Source organism: Pelecanus crispus, chromosome 11, assembly GCF_030463565.1.
Source record: "Pelecanus crispus isolate bPelCri1 chromosome 11, bPelCri1.pri, whole genome shotgun sequence".
Lineage (NCBI taxonomy): Eukaryota > Metazoa > Chordata > Aves > Pelecaniformes > Pelecanidae > Pelecanus > Pelecanus crispus.
This window is the reverse complement of record NC_134653.1, coordinates 29,115,359-29,135,638: the sequence shown is the minus strand read 5'-3', so window position 1 is coordinate 29,135,638 and position 20,280 is coordinate 29,115,359. Positions and strand designations below refer to the sequence as shown.

The following is a 20,280-nucleotide window of genomic DNA, read 5'->3' as shown; positions in this document are numbered from 1 at the left end:
ATGAGAAAAGAGAGGGTATGCTAATATACTTTCAGTTATTTCTTTGGTTTTAGCTGGTCTTGCTGAGAAATGCAGAACAGCCACCATTTCTGACTCCTATGGCTGGCCGCCCTCATTTCTTCACTCTGCCTTTCTTTCTCTGGAGCAACTCACAGTTCTTCATATGCAATTTGCCCAGTTTTTCCAGCCCATCTATTTAAAATAATAAAAATCAGTGATAAAAACACTGATGGCAAATAAAGATTTGTCGTTAGATTGTGAAATTAATGGGTTTGCTATGTTTGAAAGGAAGTCTCCCCAGCTAAATCTAGGGCTACCCAGATCAGGAAAGGCTACGCAGGTTCAAGAAAACAAAATACTTCCATTTATAGTTGTGTTACACTTGGAACAATTTGGCATATAAGTATAAACAGTTTTAAATAAGTGTCATGCAGAATCTAAATAAAATCATCCCAAAAATACAAAAATTATCATGTTGCGCTTTTCAACATGCCTGTTTGTCTATAGCATCCATTAGTAACAAGTAGTCAAAATCCAACAATAGCCTGATGAGGCACAGGGCAAACAATAAGCATGCCGCAAGTCTTAAGAGACTCTCCAAAGCTAATGCTACAGCGTGCAGTGGAATGGTTTTATTTGGGATTAGTGAAAAAACATATGTATTTTTCTTTTCTTACCAGCAGTAAGCCTTTCGTACCTTTGTGTTAGCTATCATAGCACTGAGACCAGCTCTCTCTAGCCTCTACTAAGGCCCGAATTAGTATGCATCTGCAACTGTTGGCGAAAACTATATTTTAGCACAGAATTAGGCCTAAATTTAAACCATTTAAGCCCCAGCATATTTTTTCTATAATGTGAGGATTAAAAAAAAAACGTATCTCAAAATCACCAGGAACTGAAAAGAGACTGTTCAGGTGTCAGAGTCACAGAATATATATCCCTCCATTTTCATTTACCATGCCTAGGATACTCAGGCTGCACAGCTGTGAAGTGAAGCTGAATAAAAAATTTCTAGAGCCTGATCAAGAGCAAAACAAAGAAAACTGGTGGGAAATCAAAGAACAAAATGAACCTGGTCCAATTTGCCTCTAGGGTATTCCCAAAATGCAATTTAATTCCTGAAATATTCTGTTATCTTTGCATTTCTCAGTGATATGTACATGAAATATTTTTAAAATAGCGGGACTTACAAGCCAACCCTCTCAGACAAACACTACAAACAGGTTTACATATTGTTGTAATAAACACGCTAGTCACACAACACAACACCCACAGTAAGTTATTCTGATCTGCAACACATGAGAACATTTCTTGCTTCAGTCACTTTCTCATTGCTCATGTTTGGTTTAAGTTGCAGTAGATAAGCAGATATATTTGTATAAATATACTTGCTTATTGCTCAATATGAATTAATGCTTTAAAGACAGATTTTGGGGTGAGGAGAGGAGACATGTTAAGAGGGCGGCTTTCAGCCACAGATTTTCATAATCTAGCTTTTTTTTTTTTTTTTTTTTTAAATTAAGTTCACAGGAGGATAACTGCAGTGGGAGCACACACCTCTTAGAGGAGCTCATTTGGGGGTATAGTATACTAGTAATGCCCCAGTGCAGAAAGAAAGGAAACAAAGTTATGTTACATTAAAAGAAGATTGCTCAGATTTTGCAGTATTCAAAAGAAGTAAAAAAATAAAAAAAATTTAAAAAAGAAGAAAAAAGTATCTTGGGAGAACAGGGCTGGAGGGATGAGAGATTGGAACTTAAATTAAGTCAAGACCCTAACTGGAAATATAAGCTGTATGAAAATTAATATAAGATGTATGAAAATATAAGCTGTATGAAAATTCAAAGTGATAGACAATTGTGTCTGAAAGCAAGAACAACCACTTTCTCACTTTCTACACTGCCTCATTTCACAGCTTTATTTCACAATATTTTTTAGTTTTGTTTGCCATTCTCTGAAGAAAGGATCAGCTTAATGCATTGGCCTGGTCAGAGAGTGAAAATACATTTATTTCAAACACATGTAAGATTGTGATATTCCCCATTAGCACTGTAAATGCTGATGATACAAAAAGAAGTTAAAATTAACAAATTGCATACCCAAGATAAAGGTGGAAAAGAAAGAAGTAAATTTACATTTAGTAGTTTAAATCTCAGAAAACTTGGATTCGAATTACTTTTTCAACTTCCTAAGTAAAAGGAAACTGGGTTCTGTATTTAAAACTCAGCCCTTTCAAACAAAATACCGGCTATACCTGTTAAGCTCCCTCTTCTGGCTAATTAATAAAATTGCTTAGATTTTTTATGCATAAGTTTCAATTTTCCCAGTTATGTTCTATCACTAAAAATCAAATAATAATTTTAAAAAAAAAAATCTATAAAGCAGCTTTGATATCGAAATATACAACTTAAGTGTTCAACTTCAGACAGTGCCCTCCTGTTGTCTCACAGTGACAAGTTGCATGCACACACAACAAATATAATCCATGTACTATGTAGGGATAGCACTGCAAACTGAGCTTGACTAACAACCAACCATCTAGACCTGTAATAAGTTTAAAAATACAACTGCATATTTTCTGATATCAGATATGCAATCCAACCTGAAATTTTTGTGTTCAAAACATATCAGACTAGTTAATTAGTCCCCAAAGTACACCTTTTCTTGTTCTAGCTAAAATTAGAATTAAGTGTGTAATAAAAATACAAATAAACATTTCAGAAAATGTAAACATTGAAAGTGAGGAAAACATACCACACAAACTTAAGCTGCCTCCGTTCCAGGATTTCCCATCTCTGCTGTGATTTCCAAAGCATTTCTGTTGGATAAGCACTGCTCCCAGTAATCAGAAACAGTTGAGGTGCACACTAATGCTACCTAGCATTCCCGTTGTTACCACCCAAACACAGGACTGACATTTCACAAGGTAATCACGGGGGTGGGTAATCACCCTATTTATCTGTCAGTAAAATGGGAATCGGGACAAAAAAAATACCCAGTAGCCAGGACAGCGTCTTAACTTCGCCTCTGCCTCATCTGACCAAAAGTTGTTTTCCAGTTCAGTCAGAAGACACATCTATATTTGTGGCCTTCCACTAAATAAAAAAGAAACAAAGACTTCTCTGTGCTTTTTCCATAAAGGAAGGAGAGTAACCCAAGAGCTCCAGCTACTGCAAGCACCAAAATCCCTCTGCTGCACTGCCATTTTCTGTCATGGAAATGACAAAAAAATTTGTAAAATACAGTTCAGTCTAGAGAGATGCAGAACTTATCATCTGCTACCAGCAGATAAATAGCCATCTCATTGTGGTAAAGTAATTACAAGTAATTAGCATTTATCATATGCACTGACTTACATTAATCACACTAGGACAGTTACTATAGCTGGTATGTTGAAAGCAGAAAGAATTTCACTGTGTCTCTGTTAACAGCTCCAAAAACTAGTAGAGCTGAGCTAATAGGTGTGGCTTTCGAAGTTAATAGGCTAGCACTTTTAACTGGACATTCAAATAAGCCTTCTAGATACTGCTTCCTTTCTTTGCCCTTGCTGATATTTTATGGAAACAGAATTAACATGAATTATTTTTAAACAGGAAAATATCACCAACAGACTTCAGTATTTCAGTTCCCTTCATCCTAGCTAATATTTTAACTGAAATTGTCAATTTAGTTACACTGTTAAATAATTGCAAATGTGGAGATAGAGTTTATTCTAGCAGTAAACTCTTGTTCTGTCACTGACAGGAATTTTAAGCCTGTTCATCTAGCTTCTTATCACTGAAGTAGTTCTCATCAGCACAGCTGTACAATGATGTCCTCTTACAAAACATGCTGCTGAAAAGTATCATGGCATTTTCAGGAATAAAACATAAACTTTCTAATGATATTCAGGATAAAAACCATACCAAAAAAAACCTTAAAAAAAAAAAATTAAATTCCAATTCTATCTTAAGACAGAAACTTTCACTAACTTGGGTTCCCAGTATGCCCTTGCTCATCTTAGATATATGAAAGAAAGGAAATATTATTTAGGTGTCTAAGAAAAAAGCTGATTTAGTAAATAAATTTTTCGGAGAATCGGGGAAACCGGGAAAAAATGGACGCTCACCAAGAACAAGAAAGTGCATGTGAAGAGAAATTAACACATCTTCAATGGAGGAAACAAGACAGAGAGGGCTGAAGGCTTGAAAAGGAACATTTAACGGAGAACAACTCCTGGGATGAGACTTGCACAGTCAGATTCAGCAACTAAAGCATCTAGTCCTCACCAAACTAACACAAATTCCTGAGACAGAATGAAGATATAGTGGCAGCTACTGGCCTCAATTTGTAGATACAGATGTCTTAAGCCACAGTCACCCTCATTGTGGAGCAGCCAAATTAATGACAAACAGAACTTGGCAAAATTTTTCATTTTCTTCTAAAACCTAAGTCATTGCAGATGATTTCTGTGGAAACAACAATTCAAAGTAAGAGGGAAGTACTATGCAGAAGAGTGTGAAAATCACAGTTCCAGATGGAAACAACACACAGAGGATAAAAAAAATAATTCATTCAGCTGTGGGTTTTCATTATCTCAGTTAGTGTAGTAGCATGATGGCTCCTTTCTAAAAGCCAAGATGCACTCCCTGCCAAGCCATTTTTATGAGACTTCATCATAGTAAATGAGGGCAGACAGTGCAATGAAACTCTAACCTCTACAAATCATTTCCTGTTCAACACCTTATTGACCTTCAATCCAGCTAATGAAAGGCCTTGAAGGGACATTCATTTCATGTTTATGCCATTACTGTACCTTTGGCCCAAGTGAAATCAAAAATCTATTTCTACGCAGAAAAGCTTAAAAAGAACCATGACAATAAAAGATCAGATCTCACTGCAGATCAGACTTGAAATATACCTACTGTCACAGACAACATGACTGAGACGCGGCCTCTACAGTAAAATGGTGCAGGATGATCTGATGATTCACATTAAATCTCTGTGCTGGGTTGACCCTGGCTGGATGCCAAGTGCCCACCAAAGCCACTCTATCACTCCCCTTCTCAACTGCACAGGGGAGAAAATGTAACGAACAGGTCAAGATAAGGACAGGGAGAGATCATTCAGCAATTACCATCACGGGCAAAACAGACTCGACTTGGGGAAATTAGTTCAATTTATTACCAGTCAAACCAGAGTAGGATAATGAGAAATAAAACCTAAATCTTAGAACACCTTCCCCCCATCCCTCCCTTCTTTCCAGGCTCAACTTCACTCCCAATTTTCTCCATCTCCTCCCCCAAAGCAGCACAGGAGGAGGGGGAATGGGGGTTGCAGTCCATTCATCCCACATCATCTCTGCTGCTCCTTCCTCCTCAGAGGAGGACTCCTCACACTCTTCTCCTGCTCCAGCGAGGGGTCCCATCCAGGGGAGACAGTCCTCCATGAAATTCTCTAATGTGGGTCCTTCCCACAGGCTACAGTTCTTCACAGACTGCTCCAGCGTGGGTCCCTTCCATGGGGTGCAGCCCTTCAGGAGCAGACTGCTCCAGCATGGGTCCCCCATGGGGTCACAAGTCCTGCCAGCAAACCTGCTCCAGCGTGGGCTCCTCATTCTCCACGGGTCCTGCCAGGAGCCTGCTCCAGTGTGGGCTTCCCACAGGGTCACAGCCTTATTCGGGCACATCCCCCTGCTCCGGTGTGGGGTCCTGCCCGGGTGCAGGTGGATCTCTGCTCCCGCGTGGGCCTCCATGGGCTGCAGGGGCACAGCTGCCTCACCAGGGGCTGCACCAGGGGCTGCAGGGGAATCTCTGCTCCAGCACCTGCAGCACCTCCTCCCCTCCTTCTCCACTGACCTCAGTGTCTGCAGAGTCATTCCTCTCGCGTATTCTCACGTATTCTCACTCCCTCTCCAGCTGCAGATATGCAGGGTTTTTTTTTCCCCCTGTTCTTAAATATGTTATCACAGAGGCGCTACCACCATCACTGATTGGCTTGGCCTTGACCAGCGGCAGGTCCGTCTTGGAGCCAGCTGGCATTGGCTCTATCAGACATAGGGGAAGCTTCTAGCAGCTTCTCACAGAAGCCAGCCCTGTAGCCCACCTGCTCCCAAAACCTTGCCACGCAAACCCAATACAATCTCATTACCTTCTCTTAAAGTTAGACTAGCTGTTTCTCTCATGTACGTGACTACATAATCCTTGCAAAACTCATTGGCCTTAAACCAAACAATTCTAAATACTTGTATTCATATGATTTATTCTTCAACTCTTCTAACAGCTTGGCTTCAAAGCCATGAACTGGGGCCTCCAAGATGGAAGGCGACTCGCTGGTGCTGCAGTGTGGGAATGCTCGCATTCCAATGCTCAGGTGGCAGGAGGCGAATCCGTTTCACAGCTCTGTCATGAGGGACAGACCCAGTTTCAAATTCAGCTGGGAGTGGACCTGTGGGTCATTTATGGGCCGATGGCCATGGAAAAGGCTAAACAGATACAATTGGCCAACTTCAGGCTGGAACAGAAGGAAGAAGTGGTGGAATCAATACACAAGTCACTAACAAACTGCCTCAGGACCAGCATGGATTGTGAAACAATTCTATACTATTTTACAGCACAAGTTTATAACAACAGCAGTTATTATAAATAATGTTTTTCACTTCAGGTCAAATAGATGCCAGAAAGACATGGTTTAACATTTGGAATTTTTTAGAAAATATCCAAAATTCAGGGTTTGGTGGTTTTTTTGGTGGTGGTACTGGGGTGGAGGGAGAAGCATGTTTTTCCTTGAATATCAGTTGCGGACATACAGTACTTCTGCTGCAAGACAGCAGCTCTGATTCATCTACATATTCTCTGATTAGGGTGCCATTCAAGGACATATAAATAGGAATGTTCTAAAGGAGCTCAATTTTGGCTTTGTTTCTCATGTCAATTAACTATATTTTTATAAAAGCAGATGTACCACATATAGCCAAAGAAAAACAAAACCTCTTTTTTGGGGGGGTACTCACTTATTTTAAAAATTATATATTGTAGGAGCAAATCTAGAATAACAAAAAAACACTGAGTCATTAAAATTGAAAACCAGAAGGTAGGGTTCCAAATGGGATTCTGGTGGTTTGGGAGAAAAGAGGAGAGTGTGTGAAGCACTGAAAATCTGACAAACTAAAGATACCACTGTGAAAAGATAAAAGGAAAGATACAATACAGGGATTGAAAATGAGCTTTATACAGGACAGAAAGCCTGCAAAAGCTACTTTGACTCTTCTATTTCTAACTGATAGTAACTAAGTATATAAATATTTTGTATCAAGGAGCAAGATATCCTTTACACATTGATCCAATAAAGCGAGAACAGATGCTATGTCAAATAACATTGTTCAGGTCTTCCACTACTTTTTCCACCAATAAGACTCAAAATGTTCTGTAAAAGTGACTCCTCACCGTTTTGTAGAAAAAGAATAAACAAAGAAATAAAGTTTGCTCAAGGTCAGGGGGATATTTAATAGCAGAACTAGAATCAAAACAGAATTATTGCACATTTTTAACTCAACAATACAGTCTACCTGAAAAAGTCTCATTTTTTCATTACTAAATTTTTTTTTAACTATTCCACCTTAGTACTGCATCAATACATAGTCTATTATTTCTGTGTTTATCAGACTGATAAAAATGCCTTCATTTAACATAGCTAGCCTTTTAGCTAGTAAATGTTCTATTCATCTTACTTTCTATTTTGATCCACAAATCTATTCCAATGATTCATTTCAAAGGTCTTGTTATACTTCTATCTGTGACTGGCATTTTGAAAGTATTCTTTTATGAAGTCCTTTCATAACTTTTCATTCAAGTGAGCCCTATAGTAAATCACTACCAGACTTCTTAGAAACAGGATACAAAACTAAGCAAAAGCACCCTTGCTTTTATAATCTTTAACTCCCTGCATTCAGACAACTGACCTGGAAATCTGTGGTTTAATGACAGTAATGCAATTTTCTTTTTTTAAATACAGTCCTTCATACAAATCTATGCAAAATCTTTTATGGCATTCAGTAATACAAGACAGAAGTTAATGACCAAAAAAGGAAAAAAATTTAAAAAAAACTCCAAACAAACAAAAACTTGCAATTATAAATCATCCCCCTGCCAAAGCATGAGTTTCTTTCTAACGTGAGCTGATATAAACAGTAAATTACAGACAGGCTTAGTAAAAATAACAGGGACAGAGCATTAAAGCTCTTTAAGAAAGATTAAACAGCAGTATAAAAGTGAAAAGAAAGTACGAAAGTTAAGTGTGAAAATAAAATATGAGAGAAAAACACTAATTAAAGTGCTGCAATTCAAGATGGCAACACCAAAAAAATAGGATCAACAAAAGGGAAGGCTCTCCCCTGGCCCATGGTCTTCCATTTGTGATTATGAGTGGGCAGAGCTTTAAGAAAACACTTTCAATAACATCTTTCTAAAGCAGTTTTCTGGTCTCACTAAAGAGAGAAACTTAGAGTGAGAAAGTCTGTGTAAAATTGCACTTTCTCAACTCCATAAATTCCAGAGTTAAGATACCAAATTTGCAGGGAGGGGGGGAGCAGGCGGTACGGATGGATGGGAAGTCAGGCTCTTCGCCTTCAGAAAATTGCATCAAATTAAAATACCTGCAGGATGCTCTCTCTCCTGGTGAGAGAAGGGGAGAATTACCAAAGCAAGACATGCCTAGCAGTCCAGTAGACAAGCTGTCACAGCTTGCACAATTCAAGGCCGAGACAAAAGTGACATTGTGCACACAGATTGTACTGATGAAAAGATAGCACCAGTCTTTTGCCTTCAAACATACTCAGATGTTGCAATCCTTGTCATTCCTTCTGAGGTGGAATGAGCAGACACACGCCTCAGTTAGCAAGATGATGTCTCAGGAGCTGCAGAAACAGCAGAAGCTTTCACAGCACTGAATCCTCAAACCATATACATGTATATATCTAGGAAAAACATCCCGTGTTTTGAGTGGAAAGAACACTGTTTTACATATATTTTTTACACAACAGCTTCCACTTTCCATATGGAAATATACTATGCAGGCATGAAAAAACAGTGCATCTACTTACAGCAGCAGAGCAAGCAATGGGGAGTTTGGAAATGTAATTGCTAAGCAGCTGGCCACTAGACTAATACTCATGTTTTTAGTGAACAGACTACTAAATATCCAGACAAGATACAGGCAATGACCGATGAGAAAAGGGAGAGCAGGCAATGTTGATTTAAAGGTATACAACACAATCTCAGCACATGGAGCTGATAATGAGTAGAGTTTGGATTTGTGCTTAGAGTATGGGTAAAGTAATTAACAAAGTCTTAAAGAAGCATATGATAAGGCTTGGCTAGAAGCTAATAAACAACTGAAAAACAGAATACAAGACTTATAGTGATCTGCTTTGAAATAAAAGGAAACTTAACTTCAATAGTTTGGAGAGGATTATGCTTGCTACCTGCTATAATTTCTGCGGAGAGGAACCTGGGTGATGAATCCGCTCTTAAATTGCATCTTTAGCTAAAGTGGCTAGTAAGACCGTGTGAGGGATTGACAGGAGAAATGGAATCTGGAGCAGATCCTATTAAAATTGATTAGCATGTAAGGGGCCGGCCCTGGGCTAGCCACGGGTGAGTCAGTTACCGAAGCAATCAATTGCAGCTAGAGGGAAGGAACCCCAGAAGGAACAGGCAACCGACACCATTTACTCTTTACAAAGTACTTCCTTGCATAGTCAGATCTTACTAAGAATGCTAAGATACACATATCCAAAATATACTACACATACACACTCTTTGAACACTATTTTGAAAGGCCTTATTGCTCCGTTACTAATAAGAATCTCCATGCTACCTCTCTAGAAGGTTTGCAGCAAAATGTTCCTGGATGCTACTGAATGCTGACTATATTTAACATTAAAAGAGATGCCTGGTCTTCACAACCCAGAAACCATGCTGGTTTAAAATAGTATGATACCCCCACTGGGGAAAAGTATGTTTACACAGCAAACAGTTTAATATCCAACAGGAAATTCAAGTCAAACAACTTTTAAACACAAAAGATATTATTATCTGGAGCTTTTAGCAAAAACAGACTTCAGTACAGAAATATATACACTAGTTTACATTAGGTGTTATGTATGTGAACAGTAATGCCAAAGGAGTTACTCCTTTCCTAGAAGTCAAATACACTTTCTTACCTTTGGCCATTTGGGATTTAGAAGTCGTGCTTTGATTGCATCATCCAGGGCCTTGTCATACTGTTGGATTTTCATGTAGGCTGCCGAACGATTACTGTAGAGAATGCAGTTCTGAGGATCAACTCCCAGAGCCTCATTGTACAACACGATTGCTGTATGAAAATCGCCATCATGGCAAGCCTGGTTGCTCTGGCGAACTTTCTCAACAAATTCAGCTTTGCTCAACATGGGACTGTCAGGGCTTCTTCTTCCAAAAGATTTTGATCCAAAGAAAGAAATCTGGGGGGGGGGAGGAGGAAATTATGTGTTAGTGTTAAGAAATGCTACTCAAAAAAATCAAAATATTAAAAACTGTATAGCAGAAATTAAAGCCACCAGCATTACTGCAGAACAAATTATGAATTCAGAATCAGATTCTTAAAAAAGTAAATTGTTTATCTATTGACTTTTCGGGGGGTACAGAAGTAACAGAAAAGAGCCTTATAAAACAGATCATTCCCTATGAAGGATGTCTTCTAGAAGACATTTTGCCTTCTTCAGGCATAAGACTAGCTGTAGTCTATTTTAGTATGCTGGACTCCACATATTCACAAGTTTTTCCTCCTCGGCCATACTATCTGAAGCACAGTCACCAGGTAAGGAAGTTTATCCTAATAGGTGGCAGGTGTGAATGTGAAGATGATGCCGGTATATCCGAAGTTTGATACGTAGATCACACATAAGCACAGGCATACACAGACAATGGAATAACGTATAAACTCTCTTCAGACCACAGAAGTTGCACTGGTACATCTGCTCACAAACCTCTATAGCTAGCTACCTGCAGGCTGCAAGTTGCTCATAAATAGGAAGGGAAGGATGAGTCTTTGGAACTGGGTATACTCACAGAAATTAGTGGGGCACACGATTTATTTTAGCAACAGAACAGTCATCATTGGCAGAGCCACGTTCCCAGATTGGCAACTTCAGGCAATACAAAATAACAAAGAAAAACAGATTTAAGCCTTTTAATTATAAAGATTACTATTTAAAGTGAGCTGTAGAAAGTCCCAGTTCCATGGATTCTGGTAAACTCTTTCTCCTCACGTAACTTTCTACATTCCTTATTTTCCTCAGCCAGTCATTTGTAGTCAGTAACTGTTTTTGTCATGGATACCTTACTCTCTCCCCAGGACCCTCAAAAACTCAACAAGAATATCTTTGTACAACTCTGATTACAAGATAGTTGTTAATTCTGCAGTAATTGTATTTGGTGACAGGCAACATGTACATACAGTAACACACAAAGTACTTGGAAATATTCATTAAAGGTTTAGACTAGTGTAATTGAGGTTGGTGTCAGACATTTTTAGTCCTGCAGACCAAAAAGGTTAAGAATATCACATATTGTTACCACAACACAACAACTGCAGGGCTTAAATACATTACCAGAGCAAGCTGAGGCATATTTTTAGGTGGAAAGGGAAGCAAGCCGCAAATTGACATCCTGTCTCAAGCATCAAACTGGTCTATAGACTTCTCTTATTTTTTTCTCCTCAAGTCAAACAACAACAATAGAAAAGCAGCAAATTAGAAACTATTGATCTCTTCTTTTCCTTATGATCATACCCTATTTTTTCTGACAGGTGTTTGTCCAAACTGTTTCTAAACTTCTCTGCTGAAGGAGACTCCATGTTTTACACAGGCAATCTCATTACACTGCTTCATGATTTTCATCATTAAAGTATTTTTCCTAATACGCACCCCAAATCTCCTCTGTATCAGTAAATGTACTGTTTCTTGTCCTGTCTACAGTAGACCAAACCAAAAAACCTTGTTCCTTTCATCTGTGTAGTTGCCCTTTATATAGTACTCCTGCTAATATAAGCTAATATGTAGCTTGACTTATTAACAGAACTAAGAAAGCAAATTTCTGCATCCTTGAAAATTCATTCCATATGCAGTACATCTTTAAATGCACTGGCTTACTTCTTCACTACTTCAATAAGGTTTACAAATAGCAACATCATATATTCTCAAGTACTGGCAGGAAAATTGCTCTACTTTGAGCAACAGCCCAAATGTTAGAGCTGAACACGTTGGTTTATGCCAAGCTGTGCAATAACAGAGACATGAGTGTATTTGACCATAAACTTCATCATCTGGTCAGTTTGCTGTGACCTGAGAAGTTGCAAGAACAGAATATGAAGACTTAGCAGCTATTACATGAGTAGATGTTCAAACACAAAGATCGGGAAGCCCCGAGAAAGCTAATTAGTCACTGGAAGGCCATAGATGGCTGGAGGTACTGTAGGCAAATGGGGCTGGCAAGTACCCAGGTGCCAGGGACAGCACCCCAGAGATACCATGATTCACATGTAGAGTTGATTCGCTGGAGGAAAATAAAAGAAGCCAAAGAAAATACCATTCTTCGCATTTCCCTTCATCTTCACCTACTTTTTTCCTCTGTAGTTTCAGCAGCTTCTTTAATTCCAAGAACTTACATTTCTGCCTACTCCTGACACCTGCTGAAGTTAAACACACTGCCATTGTGCAAGATTCTTCTCAGTAGGCAAACCTAAAAACTACTGTGTAATTTTTCCAACCATTAAAATCAGAGAAACTAATGAATTTTCACACTGTTTTTTATTTCCACACTAGCCTTTGTTCCTGGAAATTACCAGAAGAGTGGAAAACTTGATTTTATACAACTTAGAACCAACACTTCAGAATCACTACAGGCAAGAAAATCCAATAAGGTCTTACAGAAATGCTCACTGTATATAAGGAGTGTGGAATATTTTAACCTGAGCAATATTCTGCTCAAAAAAAGGTATAACCTCTACCTGGGGCCTAAAAGGAGTTCAAACATGCCAAAAATTTCCAAAATCAGCTGAACTTTCATGCAATGCTCAAGGAAATGCAGGGGTAACAGTCTAAAGAACTCTCATACATCATTTTTCAGAAGGACCTAAGGAAAGAACAGTCATAAATTAAGAAAAGTATTAGAGGACAAACACAGGGTGAACATCAGAGGGTGAACCACAGACCCAGTGCAAGGACTCCAGTGGTGTTCTGTTTATGATGTCAGAGATCATCCTGACTCATGATCCTTGGAAATTGTGTTAACAAACAAACAACCCCACAAACACACACTCACCCACACACAATTTAAAATGCCACCCTTTTCAAAGCTGTCAGCTATAATAGCAACAGACGTTGCTTTAATGTATATACATTTACGGGAACTTTTTGGAATCCTACTATGTTCTTAGCATCAGTAGCTTCCTGCTACAATTCTGACAAAACCTGAGATTTTCATGATCAAAATAAACTTCTGTAGTGCAAGTTCAACTTATTTAAGTACAAGTAGGTCAGGCAGCACAATTCAAATTTCTGGCACAGCTAATATGGAAAATATTTGTATGATGCACTTAACTGATCACAAGGACCAAGTCAGCCTATCAGAAGCAATAGAACATCACACTAAGAAAAAAATACAGGTATCTTCTCTTTTGACATCTTCCACAGAACCGAAGCAAGATTCTCTCTCTGGTTTCTAAACTACATGATATTTTGTTTGCACCACAGTTACAGAACCAAAAAAAGTATTTGTTTTTGTTCTCCTGTCTGGTCATGAGACCTACATTGTCACTGCGACTTCCTCACAGGTGGCCATACCATATAGCATTCATTTATAAGTACATTGGTCATGAAAAAATGTTTTTTCAGTCATCATAGAAATTTTTGTCAACTCTAAACATGAAAGGGATCCACTGATAATATCTGAACTCCATAAGAACTGGTATTAAGACAGATAGGTGATATCATCGTGGCAGAGAACAACATGTCTCAAATTCTTAAAAACTATAAAGCTACCTTAATTTAAATAATCAACTGCAACTATAATTTCCTTTAACAAAACTGGCTGCATTGACCACTAAGTGACTTCATTCATTGTGATGTGTTAAATACAGCCAATTGCCATCAACATTAAGAGTGAAAGAAGCAGGGCACAGACTGGAATAAATTAATCTGATCAGTTAGTCACAAACATAACCAGATTAGAAAATATGAATCTCTCAGCAGAAAGCCCAAATATTTTCTTCAGGTTCCTCCTTTATTACAGAGTCTAGTGCAGACTGCAAAGGAAACAATTTTGCTTCCAAAACTTACTGTTTTCAACTGTTGAGCTCAACCTATCAGTAACAGTACGCAACAGATTCAGCCAAGGTGATCTCTAGTTTAAACACTACTCATGTTGTTTTACAACGAAACAGTTCTTTCGTTAAACAACGCCAAGTTTAAGGGTACAACGTATCAAATAAACTACTCCAGTTTCTCAGATGTATTTTTAAAGGTGTCCTCTGTCTCTCTCTCATTGTATTTCCTGGCAATTGGCTTGCATCAGGGACAGTGAAAAATACCAAATGTTATGTAGTTTCCATTCTTTTACCATATTCAGAGCAAACGACTGCAGCTTCCAGATACAGGAGTACCAGAACTAGTCATGAACTTGTGTTATTTAGAAGATAAATACTTCAAGAAATAGATTCCTTAACAGCTACAGCTATAACTGCCTCCAGCTGGAGACTCAGCCTGGCAGCAAAAGCACAAGCAGTGTCACACTGAAGAACCCACCTCTGGCTCAGTGGTGGGTGGCATCTTTCCCATCACCTCCACCTGACCACAGGGACCGATGCTGCTACAACCACAGAAGCTACTTGCTTGGAAGCAGCCTTCACAAGCTCACCAAGAGCCACCGAGCACTAGGTAGAGGCCTCTGCAAGGGCATGTCCCATCAGGCACAATCTCAAGGAGCACTAACAAGACTAAAGAATGCACGAGTGGAACAATAGCTGTCTCTTCTGTCTGTTTATTGGGCATGAACAAATGCAAATGCAAAGCTGTTAATGATCTTCCTAGAATCATACTGTGAGTCTGTAACAATGAGGAGAATCCATGAGGAGCCATCCTCTCAGTCCAAGTAAAGTGGTTTCTGCCTCTAATATCCTGTGAAGCTAAATAATCTCATGAAAAAAAATTAAATTAAAGGAAACTATGATGATCATTTCTGGAATAGGTTATTACCTAATTCCTGCTATCATGAGAACTATGTAAAGCAGTAAAACATCATTAGGTAAGAGAAAGAACCACAGAACAAAACTGAGTCACTCTGGCACCCAAACCACAAATAAAAGAAGATTATTATGATGGTACCAACACGCAAAAAGCACTCATTAAAAAGCCATCCCCACTTTCCAGTCATGACTGCTCTTCTCTTACTAATATAGTGCAAGGTGATGGCAATGCACATATTTAGGCTGCCTAAGACTTTGCTATAGAAGGTACTCGTATGTACTAAACCAATACTAAAGAAGAAGCAGAAGTTCCTTAGTGCGGTGGAACAAAAAAGGTTCTAATGAAGTGCAGAAGAGGATCTAGCAGAGACAATTTAAGGCAGGAGCTCATGTATTTCTAACAAAGAAAAAGATGGCACAAGCTTCGCAGCATCACTTCTCCAAACCAGCATAGGGCACCAGAAACCAGCTCCTACTACAGAGGTCACATTCGACAGAAGCTCCCACAATATTTGCTTCACATTTGACTCGGCAATTAACTGCCTTCACTGGTGAAAAAGCCTCCTCCTCCTCTTGCAGAAGGTGCTCAAGATTCAACCTTACTGACCATTCAAGGCGAGTGTTAAACACAACCACAATTTTCTTCGGTCTTTTTCTTTTCAAGAACAAATGAACTCCCAACCCCCAAAGCAAACAGTAAGTTGAACACATAGAAAAACCTGCATTAAGAGAATGTTTATCTTCCAAGATCAAGCTTGCTAAACTTAGTCCTCTATAGAGACAGAACATTTAGCAAATAAAATAAGTAAGCGCCCATACACGCTGAAAGATCTGACTGTCTGAACAGCACATCACTATCCAGAAACTGGTAGGGAGTAGATTCCCATTGAGTTCCAATAAGATGAGTGAGAAGAGATAACAGCAAATCCAAATTCTGCTCCAAGACGACAAGGGAAAACAACGTGGTACAACAGCATGAAGAGAATGCTTGATCAAAGAACAACAAATCTTACACCTCAGAGCTTCTTAGTTTGTATCTTATCCATTTTATTTAATGCTACACAATTCAAATAACTATGCCTTATAGAGATGATGTCTTGGGTGGCAAGTCCATAATTAAGACAACTTTTTAAAAAAATCCTTTATAACTTTCAAAAAAAAACTTTAAGTGCGATATGTAGCATTTTTATATTTTAATATATCTAAATACCTCAAGATATTCAATGAAGCATCAGAAAGAGGAAAAAATAAAAAGAAAGAGGCAAGCAGAAAAATTGGCATTCCAAATGGATTCTGAAACAAAGTGACAGTTACTTATTCTAAATACGGGTTTCTAAAAATCAGCTTAAATCTGTAACTGAGCTTCCCTTTCTGTGAAAACATCTATACACCATCTTGTATTTTAATCTATAAAATGGCTTTATGTTTTTTTCAGTCCATATTCTGGGGTATTATTGTTTTTCTGTAATAGAAACTGTCTTTGACAAGAGTCTGAGAACAGATAAAGAATATGCAGTTTCTCCCCGTAACCTCCACGCTCCTAGCAGCTAGCACTTCAGCTAGTCTGTACAACGCTTCTGAATAGACATGAACCCTTGCCAAGCCACAGGCAACCTTCACCCAATCGGAACAGAATTTTAACAGAAATAGTGTGGAAAGAAATGAAAGGCCACTGAAACTGAAAGTTTAAGCCACGGCAGGATGTGCACAACAGCTATCCAGGCAACTGGATTTTTTTTAAGCTGGATTTTGTCTTCACAAATTGTTATGAAGTGTTACTGGGAGTACGTCTTCACAGATATAAGAAAACATTTCCTGAAATCTCCGCAACAGAATATATACACCCCATAAGCAGGACATCAGTAAACTGGGCAATGGCTCAGACTATTCCCCCCCTTAAACCTGCAGGCAAGCGGGAGAAACGCTGCTCGACGGTCAGTTAGAGAACGGTCCCTGGAAACACCCACTCACGCTGTGGACTGCTGGCTAAAATACGCCTGTGCAATTTTGATGCCTCAATGAAAAAAAAAACCCAGTGCCACCACCCAACAGACACACTGCTAAAGTTACCTTCCATCTAGCAGAAGCAACAGGAAAGAAATCCTACAAACTTGTGTTGCTTCTGTCATTTTCAACATCCTGCAGTTTTTAAAGTCTAGCATTTACTCTGTGTTAATTATCAAGGTATCTAGCCTGTCATCTACTTTAGTTTAAAGTACTCCTACAAGTGTCCATAAATATTCTTCTGACAGATAGGGTTTTAATTCCCTCTGGTAAATCTACATTATAGGGGAAAAACCCCACCAAGTTAGATTCTCACAAAGCAATAGAAGTCAAACTTTCAAATTTTTAAATAAAATTCTAGAAGGGATTTTTAGATGTTCGTGGAAATCTATTTTCATACCATAAAAAAGTTAACACTTATCTAAAAGCATAAATAAATCAAAAGGAATAAATACCTTGAACATAAAACTATAACTTACAGCCCTGTTCTGTAAGCCCCCCCCACACACACATTTTAGTAAATTTCCTAATGGAATATACGTCTAGGCTTCTGGAGCATACCCTTTTGAAAATACTTTACTCCTTCGGTTTTTCATTGTAATTGGAGACAAAAATATTTTAAATACGAATTTATCAACAGGAAGGAAAATGATTTTTTTTTTTTTTAACTGGAGCTTATACAAAATTTTCAAAAGAAAAAGTTGTCTTTTCTAAAGAATTTCCTAAAAATGAGAAGCAACTGTGACCTTCCAGTACTGAACTTGGAGAGATCTGCAATTGTAACATCAGTTAGATCCACTCTAATTTGAGCTATGCTACATGTTGCTAAAAATTGTAACAAGAACTATGCAATCTGTGGCTAAATTTAAACAGTACTTTTTGGTTCATACATAATTCTAAAAACTAAAGGTTACGCAGACCGAACTATGCCCTCACTTACACTTTTGCAAAATACTTCAGTTAAGAAACAAAATTCTACTTTCAAGAAAATACTCCAAAACCAAGACAGAACTAAATTGTACAGATGTTATTTTTAAATACTATTGAGAAACTAATCGGATTCCACTGCAAACACACTGCAAAATACTATTTGGATCATGTATGTAATGCAATCTTTTCATATATCTAGTGCCAAATGTAATTATTTACAATAATTGAAAAGCTAAGAGAAATACGCATCAAGTTATTGCAAATTCTTTACTCCCACTTCCCTCAAATCGGTGACCTCGAAGCTCTTCTCGGTCTTTCCTTAAGAAGTGTCTCAAGTAATGATATTACAACAAGTAGTGATGATTAAGGAGACAGCCAAAAGAGACCATGACATTCTTTCTATACATAACTTCCTATAAAAGCTCTTCAGTCATGCATAAGTCAGCCTGGTTATTGTTGTTCTCCCTCTTGGTTTTGTGATTATTGTACCTATTGGCTACACTGCGGCTCAAATCAAAGTGGAGGCTCACTGAGACGAGGTGACTCCTCCTTGGAGCACCTGGGTCCACGAGCTCCTTGATCCTTCTGGACCACATTGTACTAAGAGCTAATAAAAACTATGGTCCTGTTTATAAGGTTAAGCAGTCTCTCAACACAGGATTATTTTATTTTCTGTTATATATACTATTTATTATATATAATTAAACCCTTCTTTCATGAATTTCCGAGAAAACTGGAAGCAGGCTAATACTTCAAAGCTTCAGTCCGTTACATGTAGGGCTTATTAAGATGGATTTTCCCCAACACACAACTGGTCAGGCATGTTCAGGCTAAAGGACCAGTTTTACCTTATTCTAAAGGATTAACTACCAAATAGCTAGAGACAATTTATCTAAACTCTAAAACAGTATCATGCAGCCTCTTTCTCAGGTGTCTGCTGGTGTTTCTTGATCGCAGTCACATCAATCATCAGACTAGGAAATGTATCCAAAGTTACATTGGCAAGTTACATTAGCAAGAGAGAAGACAGGGGACTGCGTAAGTGTGGGCGTCACTCACAAACTTCTGCGCAAATTTGCCTAATGAATTCAAAATACTGGCAACACATTTGGTTTTCTTTCTGACTGTGGCATACAACTTTCTGGGCTTCTCAGAGATCTAACCTAAACTGCTTTGGGCAGTACACAGGTGAGCTACTGAAAGCGTACACTGATGAAGCAAAGTGATAGTCAAAGGTAAAACTAACTGCCCAGAGCACAGAACAATCTTCAGTATATACTGGGGAAAAAATAGCAGATGCCACTCAATGTCAGTAAATGCAAAGTGATTGGGGGGGCGGGGGGTGGAAATCCTTAGCTGTTATCACAATAACTGGCCCCAACCATACCCTTACCCCTCACAAAAGGCATTTTAGAGTCCTTGGAGAAATTCTCCTGGAAACATTGTCTCCATGCTAATGAACAGTCAAAGAGACAAGTAAAAGAATGAGAATCTTTGGGAAAGGAGAAACAAGAAACAATTATGCTATTCTAAAAATCTACAATAGGAAGTGCATTTTAAATACCATGTTCAGTTTTGTTACCACCACCACCACCACACAAGCACATAAAGATACTTAAGTAGAAAAGGTAAGAGATGGGTAACAGATAACCAGATATGGATCAATCTCTATATCCAAAGAGAGACTAAGATAGACTAGGAAAGTTAGAAAATAATTGAAGGTAGTAAGTCAAAGGTCAATAAAAATCGAGAAAAGCACAGCAAAGATAAAGGGAACAATTATTCACTATTTCACAGAAAGAGAGAGGTGTCAAACAGGCAGAAGATAAAGGAAAACCAGCTGAGGTAACGTTACACATGCAGTATAGTTAAAATGCAGAATTATTCCAGTTGTTACAAACGACAATAGTAATAATGGATTCAAAGAAGTCATTAAAAACATGAAAGAAATTCACAGAAGTCTATTGAACATTAAATTGAAATTACACATACATCTTGAGCGTTCAGTTCTAACTGAATTCTCAAGTACTGTAAAGAACACTTAAATTTTTTAAAAAACTCACTTGGAAATAAAGAACAGTGTTT

At 38.3% G+C, this 20,280-nt stretch overlaps 1 protein-coding gene across 1 annotated transcript in view; it reads right to left on the bottom strand.

Annotated features, from left to right (window-relative positions):
- Positions 1-20,280, bottom strand: part of TTC28 (tetratricopeptide repeat domain 28) — a 202,933-nt gene that overhangs the window by 178,734 nt on the left and 3,919 nt on the right. Inside the window, exon 2 of the mRNA XM_075718953.1 lies at positions 10,202-10,485. Coding sequence (XP_075575068.1) covers positions 10,202-10,485 — 284 coding nt within the window. The remainder of the gene's footprint in view (positions 1-10,201; positions 10,486-20,280) is intronic.